The sequence below is a fragment of the Sarcophilus harrisii genome, chromosome 1 (genome assembly GCF_902635505.1).
Source record: "Sarcophilus harrisii chromosome 1, mSarHar1.11, whole genome shotgun sequence".
Taxonomy (NCBI): domain Eukaryota; kingdom Metazoa; phylum Chordata; class Mammalia; order Dasyuromorphia; family Dasyuridae; genus Sarcophilus; species Sarcophilus harrisii.
This window is the reverse complement of record NC_045426.1, coordinates 546,298,137-546,325,983: the sequence shown is the minus strand read 5'-3', so window position 1 is coordinate 546,325,983 and position 27,847 is coordinate 546,298,137. Positions and strand designations below refer to the sequence as shown.

General features: G+C 41.7%; 1 protein-coding gene across 2 annotated transcripts in view; it reads left to right on the top strand.

The window, feature by feature from the left end:
* JARID2 (jumonji and AT-rich interaction domain containing 2) overlaps positions 1 to 27,847 on the top strand; it is a 315,080-nt gene that overhangs the window by 280,311 nt on the left and 6,922 nt on the right. For both annotated transcript variants that reach the window (XM_012541631.2, XM_031946823.1), the window contains 9 exons: positions 3,739 to 3,831; positions 8,696 to 8,814; positions 9,267 to 9,337; positions 10,810 to 10,924; positions 15,200 to 15,305; positions 17,020 to 17,202; positions 18,344 to 18,474; positions 19,606 to 19,789; positions 21,876 to 21,983. In XM_012541631.2, the coding sequence (XP_012397085.1) occupies positions 3,739 to 3,831; positions 8,696 to 8,814; positions 9,267 to 9,337; positions 10,810 to 10,924; positions 15,200 to 15,305; positions 17,020 to 17,202; positions 18,344 to 18,474; positions 19,606 to 19,789; positions 21,876 to 21,983 (1,110 nt within the window). The remainder of the gene's footprint in view (positions 1 to 3,738; positions 3,832 to 8,695; positions 8,815 to 9,266; positions 9,338 to 10,809; positions 10,925 to 15,199; positions 15,306 to 17,019; positions 17,203 to 18,343; positions 18,475 to 19,605; positions 19,790 to 21,875; positions 21,984 to 27,847) is intronic.

Sequence of the window (27,847 nt, the reverse complement as noted above, 5' to 3'; positions counted from 1 at the left end):
GTGTAATTTTTGAGTCAGGCTCAGTGATCTAACAAAGCTGCAGGGAACCGTGTGTACCCAGCCCATGACGGGGCCAAGCTGCCCCATCTCTTTCTTACCTGGGAAGTGTGAAACAGGATGGCAGACTCAGCTTTCCTCCATTCATTGCTTCCATGAAAATGCAACAAAACACAACTTCTCGGCATCTTTGCTGAATTAAATACGCAAGATCCTTCTTGGGTAGGCCGGCTGGTTTCCCATTAATGAGCTTAATTTCTGGCCTGAGCAGCAGAGAATTTGATACGTACTGAGTAGCAGTAAAGTAAAACTTTACAAGAGTATTTAGTCCTTCCATGGTATACGGAGTGACCTGATGGCAAAAAATAATATTGCTTGAGTTTCTGCCACCTAAAATCCATCTTATGGAAGAGGTATCTAAAATGTTAGGGTTTTGGAGGTGCTTACAAATATGTTCTTCCAGACCTCTTAGCTAAACCCTTATAGGATTCTTCATAGCATTTAGCATAGCAAAGGGAGCATTTGCTTCCATATATTCTCAGATCTCCTTTAAACATTTGGTAAAAATTCATGGGAGAGATAGTGCTTTCCCCTTCTCTATTGGTTATGCTACATGGTTTGGTAGAGGTTGGGGGACAGGTTGGAATAAGGGAGTTCTTATGGATAGCCTCCCACTTTCACAGCTTTATTTGTTCTCTGAGTTGTAGTTATGTCACCAGGTATTCAATATATATTTTATATAAAAATAGTGTAATAGATTTACAGTTGGAAAAGACCTCAAAGAAATTATTGAGTCCAACTTCTTCTCATTTGAGATATGAAGAAGTCCAGGCACAGGGAGCTTAAGGATCAGTTATAAATCACCTGAAAAGAGATTTGAATCCAGAACTTTGATTTTCATGGCACTGTGCTTGGCTTATAGTCCTGTGGGGTTCCCCATGACCTTTTCAGGAAGCTCTGCAAGATCAAAACTCTATGTTTCATAACAATATCAAGAGATTTTAGTTTTAAATATGATAAATACGAAACATTCTTAAAATTTCTTTGAGAGGTCCTCCCTCAATAATTTTTGACATTTTAAAGGGATTCTGAGAAGTACTGGCTTAGGGAATACAAAAATGAACACAGCCCCTGTTCTCAAGGGGATTTTAATTTAACAGAAGTGTGTGAAAAACGATTGGTGTGAATCTTCACAAAGAGGTGTGAAGGTAGAATTTGAGAGGCAGAAAGGAGAAATCTGGACAAAAGAGGGAAGTTTGTGAAAGGATGACTTTTCCTTGGAGTAAGGGCAAAGGACACTGTGCAGAGGTAATTCTGGAACTTAGCCTTGAAGGGAGGGGAAAGGTTCAGAGGGGCTTTTGACATGGGGGCACATGTACATTTTGTTAGGGGTGAAGGGGAGTGCAGGGGACAGTGAATGGTCATTCAAGTGTCTCCTAGGTGCCAGCGCGAATTTAGGATTAGGGTCATCATGGCCCCAACTGGCCATCAGTTTCCAAATGTTCTCATTTGAAAGAAATTTTTTTCAGAATGCAGTTTCCTTATTTGGACCATAGCTTTTGCCATTGGAGCCATTTGGTCAGCGTAGTTGTTTTGGCTTTCATCCTGTGTCAGTGTGACTTTGTTTTGTCTTACTTCTTTGCCTCACTTCTCCTCCACATATATATAGCCCATTCATTTACCAAGGCCATAAAAGGTACAAGAGCCTCAGCTTTGCCCCTTCAGAATCCCTAGGTGTTACAAAAAGGATAGTAGTGTGGGACCTTAAAATTAACTCAAGGAGGCTTCTTCTGTTATCACAGTCAGCTCATTCTTCCCTTCCTTGTTAATCCACATTCCCTGAAGGTGATTTTTAAAGATTGTGATTTGCAAGTGGGTATGTGTCATAGGGCAGGCAGGCAGATGGCACAGTGAAAAGAGCTTCAGTCCTGCAGTCAGGAAGATTCTTTTTTTTGAACTCTAATTTGACCTGAGACCTTTTCAGGAAACAGTATAATAGTAGGTATAATTTTTTTGCTTTAAAACCCCATTTAGAGTTTCTTGGCAAAGATACTGGAGTGGTTTGCCATTTCTTTTTCCATATCATTTTACAGATGAGGAAACTGAGGCAAACAGGGTAAAGTGACTTTCCCAGAAACATACATCTAGTAAGTACCTGTGGTTGGCTTTGAACTCGGGTCTTCCCGACTCTTAAGATGGTAGTCTATTTATTGCCATCTAGCTGCCCTTCCTGTAAGGATGAGGTGGCACTTGAGCTGAGCTTTTTAGGGGTTTGTTAAGTTGCTTTTCAGTTGTATCTAACTCTCCATGACCCCATTTGGATTTTCCTTGGAGTAGATGCTGGAGGGGTTTGCTATTTCCTTCTCCAGCTCATTTTACAGATGAGGAAACTGAGACAAACAAGTGACTTGCCAAGCCTTATAAAGCTAGTGTCCAGATTTGGACTCATGAAGATGAGTTCCAGGTTCCGAGCTCAGCACTCTATCTACTTTGTCACCTAGTTGTCCTTTCTACCGTGTAAGCTACTGCTGTACTTTTTACCCTGATAGAAGACTCGCTGTGTTTTGCTCTTTGGTATTAGATCCCCTTCCCTTTTCAGGTCAGTAAGTTTTGGCACATGCTGGCAAAAGTTAAAAATGTTTGAGGGGGGAATGCAGGGGCATTTTATGAGGGGAAATAGAGTCCTGTTTTTAACTTATAATGTAGAGTTTGTTTGGAGGAAGTGGGCAGATGGTCTGATTACATCTGAGAAAGGGAAAATACTTTGTTTACATCTAAACATCCAAAGATCCTGGTCCAAATTGGATCAAGCCGTCAGACCTTTGACTTTAACCAGGTAAAAAATGCAGCAGTTAGTGGACAAGGAAGCTGAGGGCATGTTACCTTGGAAAACACACCCATTGTGAGAAAGCAGGCTCAGTGAGGTGTATGCAGTCACAAAGTGATACTGGTACTAAGCATTCTCAGATATTACCTGAAGCAGCCCTTCACTTTTAAAATTTCACTGAGGAAAGGCAAAGAGCCAAACTGTCTTCTTTTCAGACAACCAATGGGTTTGTCTTTGCCCTTTCCCCAGGTGCTTGAGAGTTCAACTGTGCTACTGTTGATTTTTCACCAATAGGGGCTTCAAATCTTACTGCTTTCAGTCTGGGGGTAGAATCCTCTTGACATGAGAGGTGGCTGCTAAGTCTGACCCTTACACAACGCTTGCCTACAGAAGGCTGAACAATAAGAGCTGGGACATTCTGATAGTTGGTACCCACAGCCTTCATTCAGCAGCACCAGCTCACTCGTCACAGGAATGAGTGGGGTCACTGTCCTGCATTTATAGAAATCATCTTTTATGTAAAATTATTGAGCATGGATATAAGTGTACATAGCTATAAATCTTTGGGCAGGTGACTTTTGAAACTAACGATGCTTTTTAAAGAGAGTTTTGGGGGCATATTGTTGATATCGCTTATTCCCAATTATTACAGTAGATTTTGCTTCTGAATTAGGGAAATAGATGTGCTTCAGAAGCCTAGTGGACTAAGCTTCCTGAACCCTCGGTGCCAGGTAACCAAAGACTTCTCAGAGGATGTTTTTGAGTCAGAGAAGTTTGGGATGATTGAGAGACAAAGTGGTGGGCTTATAGAAGCCATGGTTGGGTTGAGGATGCATTTGTGCGCTTTTTCTTAAGCTTCATGTCTTTTAAGCCTCTTTGGTATGTTTCTTTTTTTTTTTTTTCCCCTTGTCCAGGGAAGGTCGGTTTCTTTAACAACCTTTTATCGAACGGCAAGAAACATCATGAACATGTGTTTTGGTAAAGAACCCGCTGCAGCTGAAATTGAGGTGAGGGGAATGGTATCCTCCCTAGAGGTTTGGGGGGTAATGGGGGAAGCTGTATCTGTCTCTGACTCGCTTCAAAATTGGGATGACCTTGAGAGGAATGCTTTTTCAGATCCACGTTGGGTAGCAGTGTTTGTGTAAGCAGGCCTTCAGATAAAATTCACTTTTTCCTCTGACCTCAAATGGGATCCAAAACTGGGAGTCAAACATGGTATATTGAAATTCAGAATTCGGTTGGATTAATGTCTGTGTTTTTTATTCCTATTTTGGAATCATTAGGATTAAATATTTTTGACTGTTTAGAATGGGAAAGTGTAGACCACAGGCTGATGTGAGGCATAAAACTGCTTCCCTCATATCTGGCTTAGGGCTCTTAGTTTCATTTTTAGTTTTCCCCCAGATTCCCTTCTCAGAGTCCATCATGCAAGAGAATACTTGAATCCGTGTGTGTGTGTGTGTGTGTGTGTACACACTTTATGGAACTGGCAGATTTCCACTTTTTTGCATCAGCCAAATCTATTCTTTGAGTTAGTGTAAGTTTAGATAGACAGTAAGAAATTTTTACTCGCACCATTGAGGGGTGCCTCTGTGTTAAGCTCTTCAAGGACAGAGACCATGTGTGTTTACCTTACTTCACTGAGTGCCTGCTGTGACAAATAGGTGCTTTGTAATGCTTTTGATCATGGGAAGGAAAGTACACTAGTATTGGGATATTACAGCTAATTTTATTAGTCATCCAAGGGAAATTACATTACAGTCGAGAGGGGTCAGATGAATTTTGCCTCTCTCCCAAATAGTGCAGAGCTAATGGAAAGCACTGAGCAAGGCTCTGAAGCTCATTTTGTCCTCGGTCTCTGCTAGAAGTGGAAAAGTCTAAGCAGCATCTTTTTATTGTGTGTCATGCCAGAGGGAGAGGGAAGCTTTCTCCTCCATGTTTAGGTTGGAGGCTGCTCGACAGTCTGCTTGCCAGCCTTGGACCTGCTATACACTCCCTATAGTGTGACTCTGGGGAGAGTCACTTGACCTTTATGAGTTTGTTTCTTCCATCTGTTAAGTGGATGTCCTCGAAAAGACTAGACTCTCAAAGGTGACTTCTAGATCTGCTTCTTATGATCCTCCACCTAGGGTAGTCCAAATTAGTAGGAATTAAGTTTCCTCCACTTTTTGCTTTGGTACTGCATTTAAATTTAGGATTTCTTCATGAAAACTTGAAAATTATTCCCACAAACAACCTTTTCAGAGGTTAATTTGAAGTTGGCTGAGATGTTAAATGTTTCAAATCTGTATTCGCATCAACTTATTATTCACTTAAAAAAACCAGATAGCCAAAGAAAATCTTTTTAAATGTTAACTGAATATTTTGAGTCCGGCCAGTTATTTAAGACTGCACACCTGTTGCCATACTGCTGGTCTGCCTTCCACAGTGGCCTTACTACTGGTGACGAGAATGCTTTTTGAATACCACATATTTTGGGCCATGTGTGCATCTTGGGACACAAATCCATGTTTCCCACTCTTGGAATTGAGGGTGCCATACTGCTCTGGTTAGTGAACTAGAGCTTATGCTTCCTCACGCCCCATCAACCAAATTGTCAACTGAGTCCTGATTCTGGAACACATATGGCTGGTGAGATCAGGAGAGTTAACCCCATCACAGCTCAGCTTTCAGATCTCAGGTGGCATTTGTGGTGCTGATGTTGGTCTCGGGGTGGAGAAATAATTAGTATTTGTTAGCACTGCAAATTTGGGTGGTAATTCATTGTGTTTGAGAGGTTGGAGGTGGAATAGGATCACGATGAAATCATTTAATGCTGTTGAGGGAGGAGGAGTTGCATTACAACCCACAATACTGATGCTTCAGAATTGAGAATGGTGGCTTATAGGTGGTTCTCCTTGCCTTTTCTCGCTTTTTTCTCTCTTTCCTGCCAACTTCACTTGGAAAATAGATTTAGCCTGGGTCCTTCCAACTTGTGTGTCTCTTGGCTTTCCTAGGGACTCTGGAGTTTTTTCTTGGTTCGACATTTCTATAGATATCTACTGCTTTTAAAATATATGTTTATTGATAATTTTTCTTTTTGTATCACTTACATTTTCCCCTTTATTCTTCCCATTACCCCTTCTCAGAGTGCCATTTATAATAGAAAGTAAAAAGAAGGAATAACAGGGGGAAAAATTAAGCAAAAGCTATCAATAGTGTTGGTTATATGTGATACTCCATACCCATAAATCAATGTGTACCAGTTTTAACACTGACTAAAATCTTCATCCCCTGCCTCCATATTCATTCACTAAATTCTGTTCAGAATAAAGCAATATTGTTGATTATATTCAGTCTCTTCCCCGCTCTGAACCACAGCATTAAGTGATTTCACATTGTTCCTATCCCACCCAGATAGGTAGGTAGTAAGACTTGAGGACATATCGCGCCATCAGTGTACAATCTATTGCTTCTTCCTATAACATTGGAAAATGGTTGAGGAAACTAGCCCTTATTAGAATTAATTCAGTTTGAATCAAATCTAGATTTCTACTATACTCTATATGTCTTTTATCATGAATTTGGATCTTTTTTTCTTAAAAGTACCGATGTGTATTTTGCCAAATAAAAGATAGTCTTTAATAAATAACCTCACAGACCTTCCTACCACAAAAGAAATTTCATGAAAGCTGCCAATCCAAAGAATACATGATTTTACACTTTGACTTTGGTGTTAAGATCTTTATTTATTGTATTTTTAGCTTTTAAACTTATTCTCCCCACCTCATCCCCTTGCAAATTTCTCTAAAACTAATTAACATATGTTCTAATATTGTGTGCAATACCTCTAGTCCTTCACTTCTACAAAGAATTAGGGAAGAAGTCTCTTTAGCCTTGTAGGCCTATTTTGTCATTGTCATCCTATAGCATTCATTTTTAATTGTTTTTTTTTTTTTTTTTTTTTTGTCTATAATTGTAATCATTGTATATAATGTTTTCTTGGTTTTATTTAGTTCACTTTCCATTAATTCACACAAGCCTTTCTAGGCTTTTCTTCATTCATCTAATTCATCATTTCTTAAGGCATGGTAATATTACATTACATTCATGTACCTTAAATTTTTAACCCTTAATTAATGGACACTTACTTAGTTTCTTTGCTACCATTGAAAGTGCTGCTCTAAATATTTTGTCCTCTCTTTTAACAAAGTATTCATGCATTTGTTACTATCGAAAATGACTTTAAGCTCAATTTTGCATTACATTGGCAAGTTTGTGTTATACTCATTTCCTTAAATGGGTATTAACATCTAGCATGATGTTAATATAGATAATCTAGATCATGAAAATGATATTTTCATCCTATAATATCTTGCCAAGTTTATGGAAGGTAATGTTGGACCTCTGTCATGGTAATTTCAAACAAAGAAAAAATCTATGATGTGAGGAAAGCTAAATATGTGCCTCGAGAGAATTTGCCTAGTGTCTCTACTCCATTAGGATATTGCTTCATACTCTATATATGGAATATATGCTGTGCTGTGTTATTCACAGATGATTATTGAAGGCTTTATGATTGATCATCAATGGATGACTCTACCTGTATTTTTAGATTGTGGGCCCAAAAAGTAAAGTTTGATAATTTTGCTTTGGATTTAGGAACTAGAATAGTTGTTGAACTTTCAGAGACACTCAGAAGGAAAAAATGGTGTCATGTAGTTGGTTTCCCATATGGGCAAACACACGTAGTATAGTTATGTTAAATCTATAGAAGGATCTCATGGAATCTTCTGTAAAACTTCAGGAAGAGATCACTAAGGCAGAGAACTTCCTGGGCCATTGCATGCCATGAGAAGAAATTGATTCAGCCCTTATCAAGTATGTGAAGGAAGTAGAATATGAGCCTAAGTTGGAACAGGGAAATTTTCCAAAGAAACTCTGTGTCATCATAATAGTAAAATGTGAACTCCTAAGTAGACAGATGAATTACAATTCTGCTTAAGCAGGTCTTAGCAATATTACCATGGTAGGTACCATGACAAATTAGTCAGACCCTTGGTTGCCTGGGATTTGTAGAAAAGTATTTTCAGGCCCATTAGAAACCTTTTAGATCTTTCTATCAGTGAAACCAAATATTTTATTTTTATTTTATTATTAATGGTTTCCTGAAGTAATTTCTATTCTAACAATCAGAATAACTGATGTACTCTCCCACAACCTTTAGCCAACATTTATCAAGTAGCTATTATATTACATGCAAAGGACTGGATTAAATCAGACATTATTGCTTCCCTTTCACAAAGTAAAAAATAACATAAAAGTATATGTGTATGGGGCAGCTAGGTGGTGCAGTGGATAGAGCACTAGCCCTAGAGTCAGGAGGACCTGAGTTCAAATTTGGCTTCAGACACTTAACACTTCCTAAGTGTGTGACCCTGGGCAAGTCACTTAACCTCGATTGCCTTAACCCTCCCTCCCCCCCCAAAAAAAAAAAAATTATGTATGTGAACATGCACACAGACACACAACACATTTATTTGTCACTTATTTTTTCTGTCCACAGTCACTTACCACCTACCAGAGAACATCATGACATGTTCTCTGATAATCAGATATACAAAGGCTATGTTGTAAGTAAAATGTTAATTTTGTATTATTTGCCAAAACAAAACCAATAACCTACCAAGTTGTAAAACACGAATACTTGGCTCTCTTTTTCTGTTCACTTATAAAGAAATGTTCATATAATAATAAAGAAAAAAAAAATCCTCTGGATCTATTCCTATGGACCATCTTTGTCATTTAGGATATGAGTTTATACCTTAAATAGACTCTGTGTCTTATCACCTCCACCACTCCCATGCCCTCTGTTTCTCTTTTTGCTTACAGCAAGAGTACTGGAAGTTAGTGGAACAAAAAGAATGTCATGTAGCAGTGCATTGTGGGAAAGTGGATACCAACACGCATGGAAGCGGATTCCCAGTGGGAAAATCAGAACCATTTTCAAGGTGCAGTTAGTTTTCTTCCTCTCAAACTGATAACATTTTAACTATTCTGGTTACTAATGCTTGTCCCAAAGGAAATACCTCTTATGCTCTAGTATAGTAAAAACTTCTTGAGGTTGGGAAATGCTTTTTTCCCCCTTTTCTTTTTGTCTCCAGCACTTGGGTATGGCCCCTTGAGAAGAACTGGTGGGAACTTTCTGCCAATGCAGATAGCCTATTGAGGGTGTGTCACATAAGTTTGTTATAGTTGAACTCTTGGTAAATAGAAACTAAGAAGTTTTATTTTTCTGGTTACACCAAACCCAGAATCTTGCCTGAGCCACAGGCCATGCTTATCATTAAGCTTTTGCAGTCACTAGCCCTAGAAGAAGGCTGGGTCGTCTTGAGCTCTTTAGATTTCTGTCAAAAGCCCTGGTGTACACATTAGATGTAATCTTTGTGGTTTCCTTGTACAGGCACGGATGGAATCTCACAGTCCTTCCTAATAATACAGGATCCATCCTGCGTCACCTTGGTGCTGTTCCTGGTAAGCTCCATTCCTTCCCCATTATTCTTTGGGGCTGTTTGCACTGCCAGGCTGCGTTAGGAGACATGGAGGACAACTGGGCTTCTGCAGGGAATTGTTCCCACAGCTGAGAGAATTCCATTCAAAGGTCAATCTAAATAAATTATTAAAGGTTTAGAGGGATAACATTAAAGAACCGACCTTAAAAGTATTGCCATAGATTGTGCTGACATCTAGAGGAGGAGGGATTTGAAAAAAATTTACAAACTAATGAAGCATAAGATATGGATAGAGGTGGTACCTGAAATTGTTTATCGAATCCTGAAATTCTAAAAGTCTGAAGATAAGGAGTTTGGAAAATGGGAGGGGTTTTTTGTGGTTTGTTTTTTGCTTTTTTTTTTTTTTTTTTAAAGCGGGCATCAGGTAGTGTCTACTAATTTAAAAACAAATTCAAAACAGTTTACTTTTCCCCTTGATTATATTAAATTATAATTGGATTCCTTGTATTCTTTTTCTTTCTTGCTTTTTTTTTTTAATTAAAAGAAAGTTCTTAAAAAGGATCCTTAGCCATAACCAGACTGCCAAACAGATTTATTTTTTAAAAAAGAGGTTGAGAATTTTTGCTTTAAAGATTACAATTGATATTTTAAGATGAAGTCAAAATAGTGTGTTCTCTGATATATGAGGTAGTAAAAGTCCAATCTCTCTTTTCCCTTGGATGGCTTCTAGAAAATTTTAGCCAAGTTCATGGAAAGCAGAGCTTTAAAATGTTAAGAAATACCAAGTAGTATTGACCTTTTTCTGTAGAAGTTTACAACTGTGAAATTCGTTGAAATTTTTCCTGGTGCAGAGGCAGAATTTTAGTTCAATTGGACCACTTTTTATTCCTGTCACTTTCTCATCAGGAAGCCTTATGTCTCCCTTTCACGAGTGGCATCTAAGAACAAAAGTAATATTTTTCTCCTTTACAGCTCAGAAAAGTTAAAAATTTTTGTGCTTGTGGACTTTGATCCCATTGACTTTTCTACATCTACCCCCTGAAAGATATATTAGCTAATTGTGAGTGACTAATGTGAAGTTATTATTCTGTAAATATCTCCTAAACTGAAGCATTGAAAGCTATTGTCCCAACATGTGCTACTCATCAGATTCTAGCTTCTTCCCCCTCCTCCCCCGTATCTGAGAGAAATTGTGTTTCTATACTTGATTAAAGAAGTCGTCTTTTCAGACTATTTTTCTCCTTTTCTTACCTACCCCTTATTTCCCTTTTCTGTTTGTTAGAACAATGTAACTTGTTTTGTTACCATGACACATTTCCTTTTCTTCCTTTTTTGAATGTTTTTTGTCTCTAAGTCACTTCCCACCCTGGCTTATGGCAAAGCAAAGCAGGGAAGAAAGTAAGGTGCAGTGTACAGTGTTCCATCCTAGTACCCCCTCCCCCCTTACTGCAGAATGTGATGACCACCCATTTATCTGCTGCCCTTCTGTTGTAGGAGTGACAATTCCCTGGTTAAATATTGGCATGGTCTTTTCTACCTCATGCTGGTCTCGAGACCAAAATCACCTTCCATACATCGACTACTTACACACTGGTGCTGATTGTATCTGGTGAGTACACCTGTCCCCTGCCCCCGTGTTGGCTCTCGCTACCCCTCTCCCCCCAGGGCCCTGCAGGAGGTTTCAGGGAGCAGATCTGGTCTCCTGCGCTCCCTCCTGACAACTCCCCGTGGCCGAGCTGGAGTTTGGGGGGCCAGCCTTTCCGGGCCTGTTGTGAATCCCCTTTATTTCTCTGTGTAGCTGCTGGAGCCGAGAATGGCCAGCCTGGGCTAAGAGGCCTTCTTTTGTTTCTGCTACTTGGTCTTCAGAGGGCTCTGGGCCAAATAGAGCTGTGTTTTCAGGAGTAGCAAGTTTTCTTTGTCTTTTAGTGGTGCAGTAGCGTGAAGTATGAAAACACTTTCCAGACCACCCCCCTGCCAGCTCCTTGTCCTCTAGGTGGTTGCTGTCTTGTAGCAATGGACTAGCGGCCATTTTTCAGGGTGGATTTTAGGCGCTTAGTTCTTTGTAGCCCTGATACAGAGACTGCTCCGTTTTTGGTCCTGGGGTATCTCACTTCTCCCTCGGGAGAAATGGTGTGTGTTCCCAGTATCGTCCCATCAGCCTACCTAAATGTCTGGTGGCTGCACATTCTGTGCCTACCACTGGCTGCTGTCATTCAGTATCTGCCATGAGGAATACTGATGAGGAGGTTTGGGCTTTTGCTTCTGTGTTTGTTCATCAGTGGCAGATGGGAAATCATTGCAGAGAGATGTTTTAATATATGCACATGCCATGTGCTGTCTTGTATCCTTACAGTTGACCAGTCTACACATTATTCCACAGTCCCTATGTTATAGGCTTAATGGGCTGATTGATTGAACAGTGTTTTAAAAACAAACAAACAACCCAAATTTCTTCCAAGGAGCTAGTATGTCTGGGAGACCATTTTAAATTTTACTTCCTAGGTGGCAAGTTGTAGTAGACAATACCTAGAAACATGGATGATACTTTAAGAGAGCTCATGTGGAATGCCCATGGTTTGTTTCATTGTTGATTGTTTTAATAATTGTCCCAAGTTTTTACCAGCTACTGAGGGAGATGGTTTTGAGCTTTCCTGCTGGATGTCCTTAGCAAGCATAGGCTGCCTGACTTTTCTGACTTAAAGGAGGACCAGGTTGAGGATGTTAGATTAGTGGGCTAGAGTTCTGCCTGATTGGGTAAATACTGTTTTAAAATGAGAGGCTGCTCTACATTCTTTGTGACATCCCTGTGACATTTGGAGGGCCATTGTTCTACTCTGTCTTTTTCCCCATGGGCTTACATCAATATAGAGTTCTATGGAGTGGGAGCCTGGGATGTTTTAGAGGAAAATATAGAACAACTTCTTGGCCTTTCATAACTTAGAAGGAGAGTTAGAGGGGGGAGATGTGATCAGAGTGTTCTATGGTGAGTGGTTTTGCTAGAAACATATGATTTTGGTTAGAAACATGATGTTTAAAATCACAAATCAGTAACAGAAAATGTTGTAGTTAAAATAACATTTTTAAAAAATTTAAGTATGGTGGCTGATACTCCCTTCACACAGCAAGGGAGTATGAATATGACTGAATTTGAAACTGAATATGACCCTTATTTATTATGATGTCATCACAAGCACCTAAGAGTGACACTGGTTGGCAAGTTGCCATAAGGCCCTTTTTAAAACTTGCAATCTGTCAAAAAAAGGCTGTCCAGTGGGTCAAAAGAAAAAAGAATCTAAAACACACGTAAACATTGTATGTATTCTTCTTTGGATCTCAGAGTCAAGAGAAGCTGTCGGGAGTGTCCTAAAAGGGACCCTGAGGAGAAAGGAAATTGACTTAGTGAACTTCATCCCTGCTTTGGAGGCCCAGGTTCCATTTGCATTGGCTTAGTCTGCTTTCTAAAAGCACAACCAAGTAGTCCAATTTCTTTCCTGTGTTGGTACTTTCCTTCCTTTCCCATTGGGAGCCAATGCAAATAGATCTTTGTACCCCAAGGCTCATCAGCATGTTCCTGCAGATACTCTCTGGGTGTGGTGATGTTATTTGAGGTTTATTAACATTCCTTATCTCAGCCTTCTTGGGGGCAGGGGGATCAGTTCCATACTTTCCAAAGAAAGCCTTAGAAAGTTTTGAGGTTTTTGATTTGATCATTTTTGTTTTGTTCAGAATTTGCAAAGCAAAAAGCTACACTGGTAATTTGCAACAATTTAGAGACTGGCCCCTGGAGAACAGTTCATCCTTTTAAATATAATGGGCATCAGTATACTAAGAATGAATTGTTAGCACAAGTCTCTCTCTGATTGATGACCTCTTTGCATTTATTTCTTCCTGGTTTAGTGGAGTTAATTCAGTATGGTGTATTTTTGTTCAATGACATTGTTGCCTAAAGTTTCACAGCTTCATAATTGAAGCATGCATGACCTGGCATTCAAGGCCCTCTGCAGTAGGACTTTCCAGCCTTTCCTTTCATTGTTGCCTTATATAAAACTTCAGTATTTTCATGTACCATATGCATTCTGTTGGGATGGCGTTTTGGATGAGGTTCTGGATTTGTGGAATCGGGAAGAACTAAGTTCAAATTAGGCCTTAAGACACTTACTAGCTTCGCAGCTAAGGAAATCACTTAATTTCTGTCTGCCTCAGTTTCCTTGTCTGTAAAATGGGGCTAATTATAGCACCTAAATGTGAGGATCAAAGGAGATATCTGTAAAGTGCTTTGCAAACCTGAAAGTGGGATAAAATACTGTTAGAATCATCATTATCATCATCATTTAATTATCTTCACATCTTTGGATATGCTATTTATAATTGAAACTCCTTTCTTCAAGCATTTAGTCTTTCCTGGGCACTGCAGCCATAACAATCATTCCTTTCTTTAAGCGCCTATAATCTTCATTATGTCCATCACCAATTTGACACAACCATATTGTTTATGGTTACTTTTAATGTGTCTTTCATTTTTCTCTAAATAGATTATAGGCCTCTTATCCATGTAGACATAAGTGTAGAGCAGAAGTGTCAAACAGACCAAAATGTTATTGAGAAATGTTTAAAAAAATAACCCCAACAATATAATTCTGATTTGTGGTTTTCTAAGTCAATATGGACCCGTAGGGATCTGTTTGTATGTGAGTTTTACACCACTGGTGTAGATTGCACTTATACACTAAGTGTTTTAAAAAGGATACACACTATGTGTGTGCTATAGGCAGTGTGGGGTCCGTTCCTCCCTTCCCCCACTCCACACACATTTTGAGAGTATGGTTTTGTTCCTTTTTCCTTTTGCCAGAAAGGTGTATCTTACATACTCTTCTCTTTTGGGCTTTCTTTATTTTTTCCTAGAACTTCTCCCTGATAACACTCATCCCTTTTATCTATCTTGAAGAGTTTTAGGAGAAGGAAGTGAATTTTAAAACTTAGCTTTTGTCTCTCAGCAATGGCCCCTTTCAAATTGTGAGATCATTGGAAGCCTAGAAAGTGGTGGTGGGACTTTTTTGTTGTTGTTAAACTCAAAAGCATTGTATTAATATGAATTTCTTTTCCTTCTTTTGGAGAAAACTCCATTAGAAGATATTCATAGGAGAGCAGATGTGGTCGTAGTCTTCAAGAACTCCTCTTCATGACATTTCAGAACTTTCTCTAAGATCTAACTGGAGTCAATCCCAGGAGTTAATTCTGGAAGGGGTGATGAGGCACCTTGAGGTTTCCATATTTGACAGCTCCACTTAAATGTTTGTGATCTCATCTATTGCAGGCAAAGCATAGAACTCTGAACCTGGGACTTAGCCAAGAACTGAGGAGGTAGATTTGGAGATTTTACCAGAGGCTGCTTGAACCTACAGATGTGTCTGTTTCTGATTTATGGGGATTTTTAAACATCTGTTTTGTGTTTGAAAGCTTTTTGGCTTGCAGTGTAGGTCAGATATACATAAAAGATGAGCAATTTGAATCACTCGTGGGGTTGTGGCTTGGCTGAGTGCTTGGTGGAAGCCACTGAGATAGTCCTGTGGGAATTTATGGCATTGCTGTGTGAAATGGGCCTGGGAGCTACAAGAATGAATTACCAAATGCTTTATTTTGTGGCTCATGTATAGCTCAACTCATACATCTGACTGTAGAGTTGTGTCCAAACAGTCCCCTTGTTTCCTGTGTTTTAAGGCAATCTTCCAGAAGAACTTGTTTTTGATTTCTTGTTTATTCATTTCAGCACAGAATAAATGAGCCTGGGCCTTGGGTCAAAATTTTGGGAATGCCAGCTAGATGCTTTGGTAAAATCTTTTCTCTTTTCTCTCTCTCTTTTCCTTTCTCCCCATCCCCCTCTCAGGTATTGCATTCCTGCTGAGGAAGAGAACAAACTCGAAGACGTGGTACATACCCTGTTGCAAGCTAATGGCACACCAGGGCTGGAAATGCTTGAAAGTAATGTGATGGTATGTGCTATCTGTTTTTGGTAGTAGGGGAAATGTTAATTTTGTATTAGATTCACAGTTTTTATTTTGTTTTATTTTACCTTTGTGTTTCAAAAACAAAGGAAAGAACAGACCTATGTTAAATCCTTGAGGTCCAAAACAAAGTTTCCTTTGGAATGAAGGAAAAATAAGCAAACAGAAGGATTTCCCTCTTGTTGCACAAGAAGGAAAGGCTGACTCATGTCCCATGTCAAGGGGGTCCTTTTGAAAACTTGGGGATTGAAGATTCTTGGTTTCATATTTCTTCTATTTTGCAATTCTTGGCAGGTAAAGTACTTGGTCATTTTCTAAATGCTGTTCAGGATTGGGTTTTCTGACCAGCCTCATGAATTGCACTTAATTCCTATCCACCCTTCTCTTTTGTTCTCTCTGTCATGTCTAGGTACTTGAGCTGTAGGTGCTAGTGGTGCATTCAAGTTTGGGGGCAAAGAGAAAGATGCCAGGAGAATGATTACTATTATCTCTTTTAACCCATTTCCAAAAGCAGTAGGGGATTATGTTTTTGCTAGCTTTTCCTGACAACTTGTTACTTCTTGAACTTTTTTTCCTTCTTCTTGAGGGGGATCCTTTCCAAGATGGGGGATTCTGAAAAAGTCCCCACTTTGTTCTCCAAAGCTACCACCTCCTGTCCACTTGACCACAAGAAAGCCACTTGGCCAGTCTGGTTTGCTCATGCTCCGGTATAGAAACACCATTTGGTTTTGTTACACACCTGCTTTGTGAGGGAAAACAACAACAGCAACAACAGCAGCAACAACAACAACAACAACGTAAAGGTTTTAAAATGAGACAGGATAGTTCAGGATCATAGACAATGCAGCTCTCCATGTAGGCAGCCAGTGTGGCTGGCTCTCGAGATTTTTGAGTGGAACTGATAGATGAGGAAATTTTGGCTCCCCAGACGCAGGAGAATTCTGGAGAGGCAATATTGTGGGGTAGAGAGTGATTTTTGGAGTATGAGGGTCCAAGTACAGTCAAATTTTGACATTCCTCTATATGTGTTACATGTTTGGTGAACTGAATTCAACCCACAAACATGTAAACTGTAGAGACCCTAACAGGGGAAGTGGCTTCTTAATTCTGGTGGCTTTGCTTTGATAATTCCTGTTTATTCTCAGATAGTTGGCTTTGTATATATTTGCTTGCATGCTGTCTTCCCCTTTTGATTATAAGCTCTTTAAGGGCAGATCTTTCTGTATCCCATAGTGCCTTGCACCCAGAGCTACTTAATAAATGTCGATAGGTTTTTGTTGCCATCCTTAAACCTATAGCAGCAAAACTTGTTTGGCATTTTGAGAGAACCAAAATCTTTCTAAACTATAACCCATTGAGCTTGGGAAGGGATACAAGTTCTCTCAGGTCTCTTTGCTCTCTCGAGTCAACTGCAAGGCCTGCCTTGTATAGACTACCCCCTAGGGAGATAAGATAGGTTTCCATTTTTAAAGACCTCCTGGGAAGTAGATTTCACAGCTGAGCCGCCTTGGTTTTCCTTCCCTGTCCAAGGCTGAAAGTCATCATTAGCATTTTAAAGAAATATCCCCAAAGAGTCCCCCCGATGCCGGTGTTTGCTTTGTTAGCCTGGTTGCTGAGAGTCACTTTGTTTCAGAGACTTACACTTCTTCTCTCCTTCTTTCCTGAAGAAATCTTCACCTCTTTGCTCTTTGCTTCTTCCCAGATCTCCCCAGAGGTGCTGTGCAAGGAGGGGATCAAGGTGCACCGTACTGTACAGCAAAGCGGCCAGTTTGTTGTCTGTTTTCCGGGCTCCTTTGTGTCCAAAGTGTGCTGTGGCTACAGTGTTTCTGAAACTGTGCACTTTGCTACCACCCAGTGGACAAGTATGGGTTTTGAAACGGCCAAGGTACAGAATAACACTTACACGGTGGACTCAGATTCTCTTCTGTTCCTCATTTTTCTTCCCTTTTCCATGGGTGTATTTATATGCAGTATCCCCTCAGACCCTGGGGAAGAATCCAGAATAGCCATTCTACCGAAGGAAGATTGCTTTGTGCCTCATCCTGGCTTCTCTGGGTTTAAGGTTAAACCCTTGGTATTGCTTAATCAGCATGTAATTTGGAGAGATTGTAGTTTTATAATGTGATAATATAGCATAATAATACAATATATTATATAACATATAATATACTATATAATATAAAATATGTAATATCATAATATGATACTCACCCAGATCACCTCCAAGATCAAAAACAGAGTGATCTGCTTGGCATTCAAACCTCTTTATAACCCAGACCCCTCTTCCCTTGCTATCCTTCTCACACCTTACTCCCCAGCATGTATCTTTGGATCCCCTGACACTGGCCTGGCTGTCCCACTAAGAAGATACTCTATCTGCTCCAGGTCTTCTCCCTAGCTAGAATGCTCTCTGTCTTCTGCTATGCTGAGGGACCTTCCTTTTCAGTCTAGCTAAAATCCCATCTTTTACAGGAAGCCTTTCCTAACCCCTCTTAATTCCCTCTGTTTAAAGTTTCCTTTTTATTTTAGGTATATCTTGCTTTGTGTATATTTGGGAATTCCTTAAGAGCAGGGACTTTTGACTATTTTGTATCTCTAGCACATGTAAATGTTTAATAGTAGATGATTAATGAATGATTAGTGATTAATTGATCCTCAAGAAACAATCTGTGAGAAATCTGTTTTGTGTTCGATATTTTAATCTTTTGGATTAAGTAGTAGGCTTCTGCAGTGAATTTGGTTTTACCTAAAGCATGGGTCTATTAATTTTAGGTCATATTCTTTCCCACTGTGAGTATTCATTTGAAAAATGATAGTTATCACTTCTTAATTCTTTTCATTAAACCCCATTTTTACTTCTTGTTTGAATTTCTCCTCATCCACTTTAAATAAAAATCCCATTGTGCCTGAACCTGTTCTGCCATTTTTCCGTACCCTTTTTCTCAAAAATGACACTGCAATATCACTCAACAACTCCAGCCTTCATACTGACTACAGACCCATATTAACACAGTTGTTCCTTTCAGGAAATGAAACGTCGCCACATAGCCAAGCCATTCTCAATGGAGAAGTTACTCTACCAGATTGCGACAGCAGAAGCAAAAAAGGAAAATGGTCCCACCCTCAGTACCATCTCCGCCCTTCTGGATGAGCTCAGGTAACCAGATGTACGTCTGGAGCCCCTGAGAGGTACTCAAGGCCAGAGGCTCTGCCAGCAGAGCCCATGAGCTGCCAAGGGGCCGGGCTTCCTGTGGCAGGGCCGGAAGCCAGCTTTCCTTCCTGGGTAAAATCCCCCATTCATGAGACCACCAGCCAGGTCATAGAACCAGGTTTGGCCTTGTAGGCTTTGTCCAAGATGGTTAAAGATTTTTGCTGTGATGGAGTTTATTCTCCAGTTTTCTTTGGTAATAGGACTCAGAATTTCCTGATGGTGCCCAATGTTAAGTCTTTGTGAGGGAGTGAATGGAATGTTGGACCTTAACCCCTTGCTGCCACTAGGCCCTGGTAGTTTATGATGGATTTATTTCTGAGCAGGAAAGAGAGATGATAGCATCAAGACCTTGGCATTGTATGCAGTAGTAAGATCCTAGGGAGAGCAAACAGACTTCATGGTTATATGGATGGCTACAAAATGCTGGGAACTTGTCCTGGCGTTAACATGGTCTGTGTGCAGTGCAAAGTGCAGGGATCCTCAGGAAAGTGAACAGACCTCATGGTTCTGTGGATGGCTACAAAATGCTGAGAACTGGCGTTAACCCACTCCGCGTGGTTTGTGTTTATCCCAACTCTTGGTGATCCATCTGACTGAGCTCTTTATCCCACAGTGCAATAAGGACTTTACTTTGGTGTTGCACAGTTAAGACTAAATGAATCCAGTGGGCAAAAATTAAGGCTGAATAAATCAATTGAGAGTGTGACTGTGTTGGTTGGCTTCCTTTATAACCCTTTTTTCTTTTCCCCTACTATGTAGCACCGCTATCTCTCTCTCAAGGGGGAGACACACCTGGTTAGTGCTGATCGGTAGACAATGGATTTGGACAGGTGTCGGTCGAACAATTGCTGATGAAATCTACAAATAGTTTGTTAAATCCAAGCATTGATATGAAGTGAAAAAATGAGAAAGGGGGAAAAAAAAAAACCTTAACTATCCATACATGTTGTTTGTTAAATGTTGTATTAGATTCAATCACGTTTATCATATTAACTTTGAAAGCTGGGGGAAAAGCTGGGCCACTTGACTCAGTGAGATTTGCTAATAGACATCTGGCTTTTTCTTGTTTTTGGACAGGGATACAGAGCTAAGGCAACGACGGCAGCTTTTCGAAGCTGGCCTGCATTCGTCGGCGCGCTATGGTAGCCATGATAGCAACAGCTCTGTGACGGATGGGAAGAAAAAGCCTCGAAAGTGGCTGCAGTTAGAGACATCTGAGAGGCGGTGTCAGATCTGTCAGCACCTGTGCTACCTTTCCATGGTGAGGCCATTAGCAAGCACATCCCACTCTCCCCACCTCTAATGGGGCTTTTCATTTGGCCCATAAAAATGCTTAACTCTTTAACAAAGCAATGACCAAAAGAGCCTGCTAAAAACTAACCTCCCTTTTCCCTGATGCCCAATCCCCTTTAACTTCTGCTTTAGCTCTTTTTATCAACAAACTTTGGAAAGAGCCTATACTCTCCCATCTCCTTTCTAACCTCCCCCTGCTGCCATTTACTCCCTGTAGTTTATGCTTGTTTCCAGCCCTGTACAAAAACTGCTGTCAATTCAATATTATTTTGTCAATAACATTGGAAGACTTTGACGTACAAAAATGGTGAACCTCCCCTTCCTATAAATGTTCAATCAGCAGGTGCATGTGGGCCTATCAGAGACATCATATGGCAGAATTCTGTATTAATTGAGAAGCTGATCTTCATGATTATCTCCTTCAGCTCTTAAGATTCTGTCATTTTTCCAGTCAGTAAATATTAACTGCCTGTTCTCAGTTCAGGTTCATCCTGAATCTTGGTAGAATTTGATATCTACTACCTTTGGTTTCTAAAGTACCATTTTCTTTTGGCTTTCTCTCTCTATGTTTCTTCATTCTCTGCCATCCTGGTTTCTCTTCATTTTTTTTTTCTTCTTAAGGGTGTTGCTCAGGAGTCAGCTGTCAGCATGTGTGTGTGCAAGCAGTGCTTTCCCCGGCAGGGATCTCGGCTAGTCACATATTGCTAACAACTTTCATACAGATGATTGCCAAGTCTACATCTTGAGCACTAGCCTTTTTTTCCAGCTACACTCCCATGGCTTGTATTTTCAGTTGCTCAGCATTCTTAGACTTGCCAATCAGGTTTGCTTGGTTCTGCCTCTGCCCCAATTTATGATAAACCCACGTTTTATAGTGTTTCTAAGGGCTTTCTTCACAACATGTAAACAAGTGCTTTTCTCTGGAGTTAGTTGAAAAACTTAGCATCCCTCCTATACATTGATTTAAAATGGTGACTCCAACAATGCAACAATGCCAGAACATACATCCATGACATCTTGTAAAATATCCTAGTTGCACGTGAATTTTCATAGACAAAAGGCATCAGTTTCCCCTGTATTATCATTGTCTCCGATGATGAAATATAAAAGTTGCATTGATTTCCTCAAAAGAGTTGGTGCCCAAGCACCTGTGGGCCACCATTTCAGTTCTCTGGAGATGGTGCTCAGACCAGCACAAGAAATTTATGTTTTTCCAGTTTATAATAATTTCTGTGTATTAACACTTTTCATTTGGAATTGAATCAAACTTGAAGATGATTTGGCACTCACTGCAGTGACCTGCATGTAGTAGATGCTTACTAATGATTTATTAACTTGGAGGAGGGGAAGAGAGTTAGAGAGAGTTAGAGAGAGAGAGAGAGTGTGAGTGTGTGTGTGTGTGTGTGTGTGTGTGTGTGTGTGTGTGTGTGTGTGCATATATAATGATGGGAATGGATAGAAAACAAGCAGAAAGCAAATTGGCGATCATGCTTCTGGAGGCTTTAATGCCCACCTTCTTCTCCTTGCGAACACGCTATATTCGTTTGTCCCGAACCTTCCTGAGATGGAGGAATGGTTCAGGAGTGGACTTGGAAGGAGTGGACAGGTAAGGGAACCCTAAGTCATTGTGCCATGAGGGATGGATCATAGATGTAGAATGGACAGGGCTCTTAGAGACTTCCCCCATCGGCCAGTCCTGCTGCTGTCAGAGGCTGCTCTGAATCCAGGCTTTTGGACCCCAGGTGTACCACAGGCCATGGTCCTTGAGCCCGCAGGGCTGCCGGTGTGGGAAGTTCTCTCCCAGCCCCACAGCTGCCATTTTGCAGGCGTGGACAATCAGCTTAACTTATCTGACTCAGGGTCTCCTCCTCCCTGCTTACCTTATCCCTCTCTTGGATGACGCCATACAGTTTGTGGGAGCCGAGATCCTTTAGCGGGATTATCGGTGTTCCTTAGGTGGCCAGTGCCCCCAGACTCAGAGCTGACTCCTGACAGCCCCTCCTGTCCCTTTGCTTTTTCTTCCACACCTGATCCGCTTCTCTCTCATCTTTCAGGTTGTACAAGAAAATGAAAATGTCGTCTTCTGCCTGGAGTGTGCCCTTCGCCATGTGGAGAAGCAGAAATCCTGTCGGGGACTGAAGTTGATGTACCGCTATGACGAGGTCAGGGTGGTCCCCGGGAGGGCCGGCTGGGTGGAAGGGCGCCTCTGGGAAGGGGGAAGAGCTCCAGCGGCTCGATGGCTGTCCTCCGCAGAAGCTGGGGCTCAACCAGGACAGGACTTCATGGACTCCTCTGTCTGGGGAGCCTGTCTAGGCTGGTGTGGGAAGGAGGCTGCAGCCTCTGGCTTGGCCCTCGTGCCCTTGCCAGGTGCTGCCCTGCCCCAGAGCCTTGGTCTCCTGACCTTTGGGGCCCTTTGGACTGAGGGCTTTGTCCCCTCTGTGTGTGTCTCTGCCTTTGTGGTGGGAGGCCCCGGCCCCATCCCTGGCGGAGAGGGCCCATGGTATCAAAGCACGTGCATGGGGTTCTGGTTCCAGCTGCTCCTTAATGGCCGGGCGGACTTCTCAGCTTCGTTTGCTTAGGGAGCAGATCACAAATTAGGGAACCTCAAAACTCTTAAGAGACAGATGATGTCAGCCTTTGCTGGGACACTTTTGCTTTTGGGATACTCAGTACCTCACAGGGTTTGCCCATTTCATTTATTGCATAGCTCTAATTGAACATTGAACCATGTCCTTTTCCTGTCATTAATAGTTACTGTTTCACTCCACAGAACAAGGCTGCTCTTTTTGCCTGGCAGGCTGTTATTTAAAGAATCCTGTCCTGTCCCACTTAATTGTGCTTTTCAGTCAAACTAAAACTTTATGTCTACATGACTGATTTAGGGTTGCCTTCAGCTCAGTCCTTTGTGCTTGTTCTGTACACATCCTGCATGAAGAAACCTGAAAAAACTCTGGGATTTCTGCCTCACATTCCAATTTTGTCATTTTCCTTTGTGAATGGTCACTCTTTCCCCCAAAGCTGCAGAGCCACTGTTAATTCAGCAGCCAGCTGAGTTCAGGCTTTCGCTTGCGGATGCTTCCCTTAAGGCCTGAGGTGCCCAGGGAGGACGCAGGGCCTTCCTGTGTGCGGCCAGCGGGCTTTGAGGGGTCTAGCTGCCTTTCAAGTTCTCACTCTTAGGAGATAATTAGGGAACTGTCTGGGGCAGAGGTATTTGAATCCCTCAACTGAGGCAGCCACACACGTGAGGGAAGCACGCCGGCACTCACAACAGGCCAGCATTGCAGAGTGAGCCAGTGAGCACCGATCACTTGGAAGAAGGGAGAGTGAGGAATGAGGGGATTGGAATAAAAAGAGCTTTCTGTTTTCTCTGGCCAAGGAACAAATATCCCTATATGTTTATTAATTCAGCCACCAAAGTGGGGTTTTCAGCACTAGAGCCTAGCCAGTCCAGAGCTTCCTATCCAGAAATTCTTTACATTCAAGGTAAATATAGACACCATATGTGAAAGCATGGCAGTTCTAATATTTGGAATATTTTTCTCTCTCCTCCTTTTCTTCTCTCTTCTCTCTTTTCCTTTTTTCTTCTCTTATTTCTCCCTGTCAGTTTAGGTTTTGGGTAGAATTCAGGAATGTGCTTTGAAGTTACAGCCCTTGTACTGAACTCCATTCCCTTTTCTCTTAATTAGTGGAAAAATACAGGAGCCCTCTTGTAGCCAAAACTGCCTCCTGGGCTTTTGGTTAGTTCTCTTAGGCGGCCGTTTTTTTGTTTTTTTTTTAAATGTTCTCAGTGGGAAGTAAGAATTTCATTTAAACATTCTTAATAGAAATATAGGTGAGAATTCCAGTCCTCTTTCTATGATCTCCAACCCACTTTGTATTTCTTTTCCTTTGCTATGTTGGATTATAAACAAAGGTGTATATTTAGAATTTTGTACAAAAGGCTAAGTCGGGAATTGAGACATTTGGGCACGAGTTGAGAGGAAGATAACTATTGATTGTTTTTGTTGCCCTGGTCTAAATACTGTTGGAAATTGTTTTCAGGGTCACCACACTTGTCTAAGAAACTAATTTCTAGGGGAGATGGAACCAGGTAAAAACAAGAAGGACCTGAGCTCATGGGCAACAACTATTTTGATTGTGCTAAGAAATGGATTTCTTGGGTCCCGTGATAGTGTTCCTTCCCTCCCGCCAGAAGATATATGCCAACAAATTGTTTGGCTCGCCACCCCCATAATTCCATTGGTGTTTTTCCTGCCACTTGGTAACTTTCTGGCCATTTTCCAGCTTTGTTGGCTTTCTGACCCCTGTGCTTTTACAGAGTCATTCTCTTTGGCTTAATGTGAGTAGCTTCAAGTTTTTCCTGGAGGAAGAAGTTGAAGAAATCGGGGGGCTTACATACTCTGCGCTGTCTCTGTGAGCAGCTTCCTTCAAAGAGTTGTGTAGACAATTGGTCTTACAAGAGGCCACAATACTCAGCATTTGGGACCCTGAACCCTCTTTAGAACCTTTTCCTCACTTGGAGAACAAGGTCCAGTCGTGTACGGTTCTCATTGCTCTTGCCAATGGAGAAACCACTGGCAAGTTCAGCCTCTTTCCATTTGAAATCTCTAGAATAACTCGGTCTGTATTCTTGGCAGCCATGGGTTTAATTTACATGGGATTTGGTTGCATTCTCTACGTGGGTGGCTCCTGACACTGCAGATGTCTTGTCAAGTTGGCTGAGCGTCCACCTGAGTGAGAAGAGCGGGCAGCCTTCCTGCTCCGATGCAGGAGGATGGGCTGGGGCCGGGGCCAGAACATGGTGAGAACGTGGCGAGAAGCGTCTGAGGTGTGTCTGTGAGCCCCATGGTCTGGGCAGGAAGTGATGGATCCAGAGGCTGTCCAGCAAGAGAGGTTACGGCCCTTCTCTCTTCTCCTTTCTTGCCTCCCACCAAGCTATGGAGTCAGTTCCAGCTGCAGGCAGGAAGCAGACTCAGTAAATAAATGGTGTAGCTGCCAGAACGGAGAGTGGTTATTAGGGACACAGCTCCCACCTTTCCTACCCTTTAAGCTTTACAAATAGTAAGAGCGTGTTGGATCTGAGATCGCAGCCCCTGTACTCCCTGTGTGGGCTGGGGACGGGGAGCTCCTAGGAGAGGAGCTGATGGGCTCCTGGGCAGCTGGCTCTGAGGTAAGATGGAGGAGGCATGTCCTGGTCACAGTGTGACTGAGTTCTGGGAGTTACTCTCAGTTCCAAATCGGGTGTCCTGCATATATTTTGATTTTAGGGCCCTGATTGTTTTGTAGAAGAAAAGGCCATGAACCATGCTTAAGCTTCCCATGAATCCAATGAGTCACATAATTTAGAAATAATTTAACACTCCCCCTTTGACTGGATTGTGAGTAAGGATTCTGATGGGAACTGTTGGCCCTTCTGTGCCATGCAGTGCCCAAGCCAGCTGTGAACATTCGATTAGCCAAACCACATTCTAGTCTGTTATGTAGCAGTTGCAGTTTTTATTTTATTGTTAATAAATTTTTGTTTTCCTCTAGACTCCCATGGAAGAGAATGCAGTCCTTTTGTAAAAAGCCTCTCCAATCTTAAAAATACCTAAGACTCCTATATCAAATTGTACTTATTAGAGAAATGTGTTAGAAGGGAACCAGGTAGCGTGACTGAAAAATAGGTGATATCCTCAGAGAAGTGGGTTTGTTGTCTTATTTTTTTAATTTTTTTTTTTTATAAATTATAAGCATCTGGCATACCTACTTATTGCTATTTGTCATTCAGTAGAAGAAGAATGTTTTGGTCATTGAAGGGGCTTGTGTAGCAACACTGGTAGCTTAGCAAAACTCAACAGTGTGCTGACAACACTAATAGGAAGTCATTCCTAAGAGAATGATCTCCACATCCTAAAATTGGATTTCTTCTCAAAGGAGTCTCTCATCTCCCAGCTCTGAAGAGTTTTTTTTTTTGTTTTTTTTTTTTTAAACCTTGTATGTCCTTGACAGGCTAAGCGAGATAGAACAGAGACCTCTTGCTTTGACCCCCGTGGTCAGTAATGTGTCAGGGCTTGTCTCTTATCGGCTGCCCCCCCTGCGCATTTTGAGGGCCCACTTAATCAGGTCCAGGACTTCTCTGCTTGAGAAACGCTTTGCTCTCAGATACGTCCTGCTTACCGACATGGCTCATTGCTGGCCTCTAGCCTGTGCCGTGATGCCCCTGTTGGGAAATGATCATCACCGACATCTTCCTCCTCACCTTCTCTCTCCCACCCAAATGCATTCATGATTTGTTCGTCCTGACTTGTTGAGCACTAAAATGGGTATCAGGAGATCCTCATGTTACAGACAAGTCTAAACCTCTGCAAAATGAAGGGGTCTGACTTAGCAGTATTCCCAAAAGATGAAATGAGAACTGGGGGTGGGGTGGGGAGGGCTGGTTGAAAACCTTTCAGAGCATCCACAAGTTCAAAACTGTTTTCATAATAAGATGTTTTAATTGCTAGTATGCTGTGTGTTGATAGAGCTCACATGAAGAAAAGCTTTGGGGAAGAATCTTCATTTTTAAGAATAAAAAGTTTAAGGATTCTCAGCCAAGATCTCTGCACCTTAGCGAGCTTCTAATGGGAGAGTGGATCATGTATAAAGTACATGATAGGAAGATGGAACTGTGTATCAGGACTTTTATTTAGCTCTTATTCCCTTTTCTTCTGCCAAACCTGTCCATCCACCTGGCTGTCGATCATCTCTGTATTTGTGAGTCTGAGTGAGAGAATGTAAATTAAGTGGGTACACACAGAGGGCAGCCGAGATGCATAGAGCCCCGGGACTAACAGTAGGAAGACTTGCATTCAGATGCAGCCCCAAACATCCTAGCAGGTCCTTTAATCCTGCTTGCCTCAGTTTTGTTATCTGTAAAATGGATTAGGGAAGAAAATAGCAAACCATTCCTGTTTCTTGGCCAAGAAATACCCCAAATAGTGTATGGAAAGAAATGAACAATAAAGGTGTGCACAAATAACATAAGATATACAACTAACAACAATAATGGTGTTAGTAACTGACAATTATATGCCACTTTAAGATTTGCAAAGGCCTGTACATAGGTTTTCTCAGTTGACCTCCACAATTAGGTGTAGGTAGTTTTATCCATATTTAACCCGTGAGGATCCCGCAGCCAAGGGGTGGTGGTTCCCCTTTGTCAGTGCTACTGAGAGTCCAAAGCAAGAGGTTACCCGGGTCTTGCTGACTCAGGCTTTCGCCATCCTGCCAGGCGCCCTTGGGGTCCGACTCCGAGGAGGTGCAGAAGGGCTGCCGAGGAGCACTCCAGCAAGGAGGGGCCGACCAGGGATGCCGAGAAGAGCTTTAATGACATTCAGTGTCCTTTGTAAGCCCAAGGAGTCCCCGTAGACGATCTCTTGTCGTCTCTGCCACTTTTTTACCTGCCACCCAGAAATGGCTGAGAGGTCAGTCAAGAAACATTTCCCTGCTCCTGTGGGCCTGGCCTTGGTGTGTTTCTGCCCTCAGGTCCTCGATCTAATGAGGGAAGACATGCAAAAGGCCCTGGAAGGGGGGCCCTCGGGCTACAGTGGTGTGGTCAGGACAGACATGAGGTTCCCCGAGGTCAGCTCCCTCCTCAGCGTTAGGTTTGGGGGTTTGTGGCTCCCCTCGGAGCGAGGGCCCGCGAGGGCTGTGAGGCAGAAGGAAACCAGGTTTGCTGGCATCTTGCAGAGTGATGAGATTTTCCCAAGAATGAGCTTCCTGGGGAATTTGATGGACTTCACACTTCACTGACGGGAATCTGTGTGATTTGAATAGCACCTCAGCCACAACGAGTTTTTACTGAGTCCTCCAGGCTCAATTTAGAAACCATTGATCAGTTTTCTTCTCTCATTTGTGGCAAATTGTTTATCATTTATGGCAAAAGATCTGAAGGTAAGCCATGAGAGTAGTTGGCAAAGGCAGTGGGTTGCATGTCCAAATAGAATGGGTCACATTTGCTCAGCTTTTGGCTAAATTACAAGATTGGAAAGCCTGAAATAGC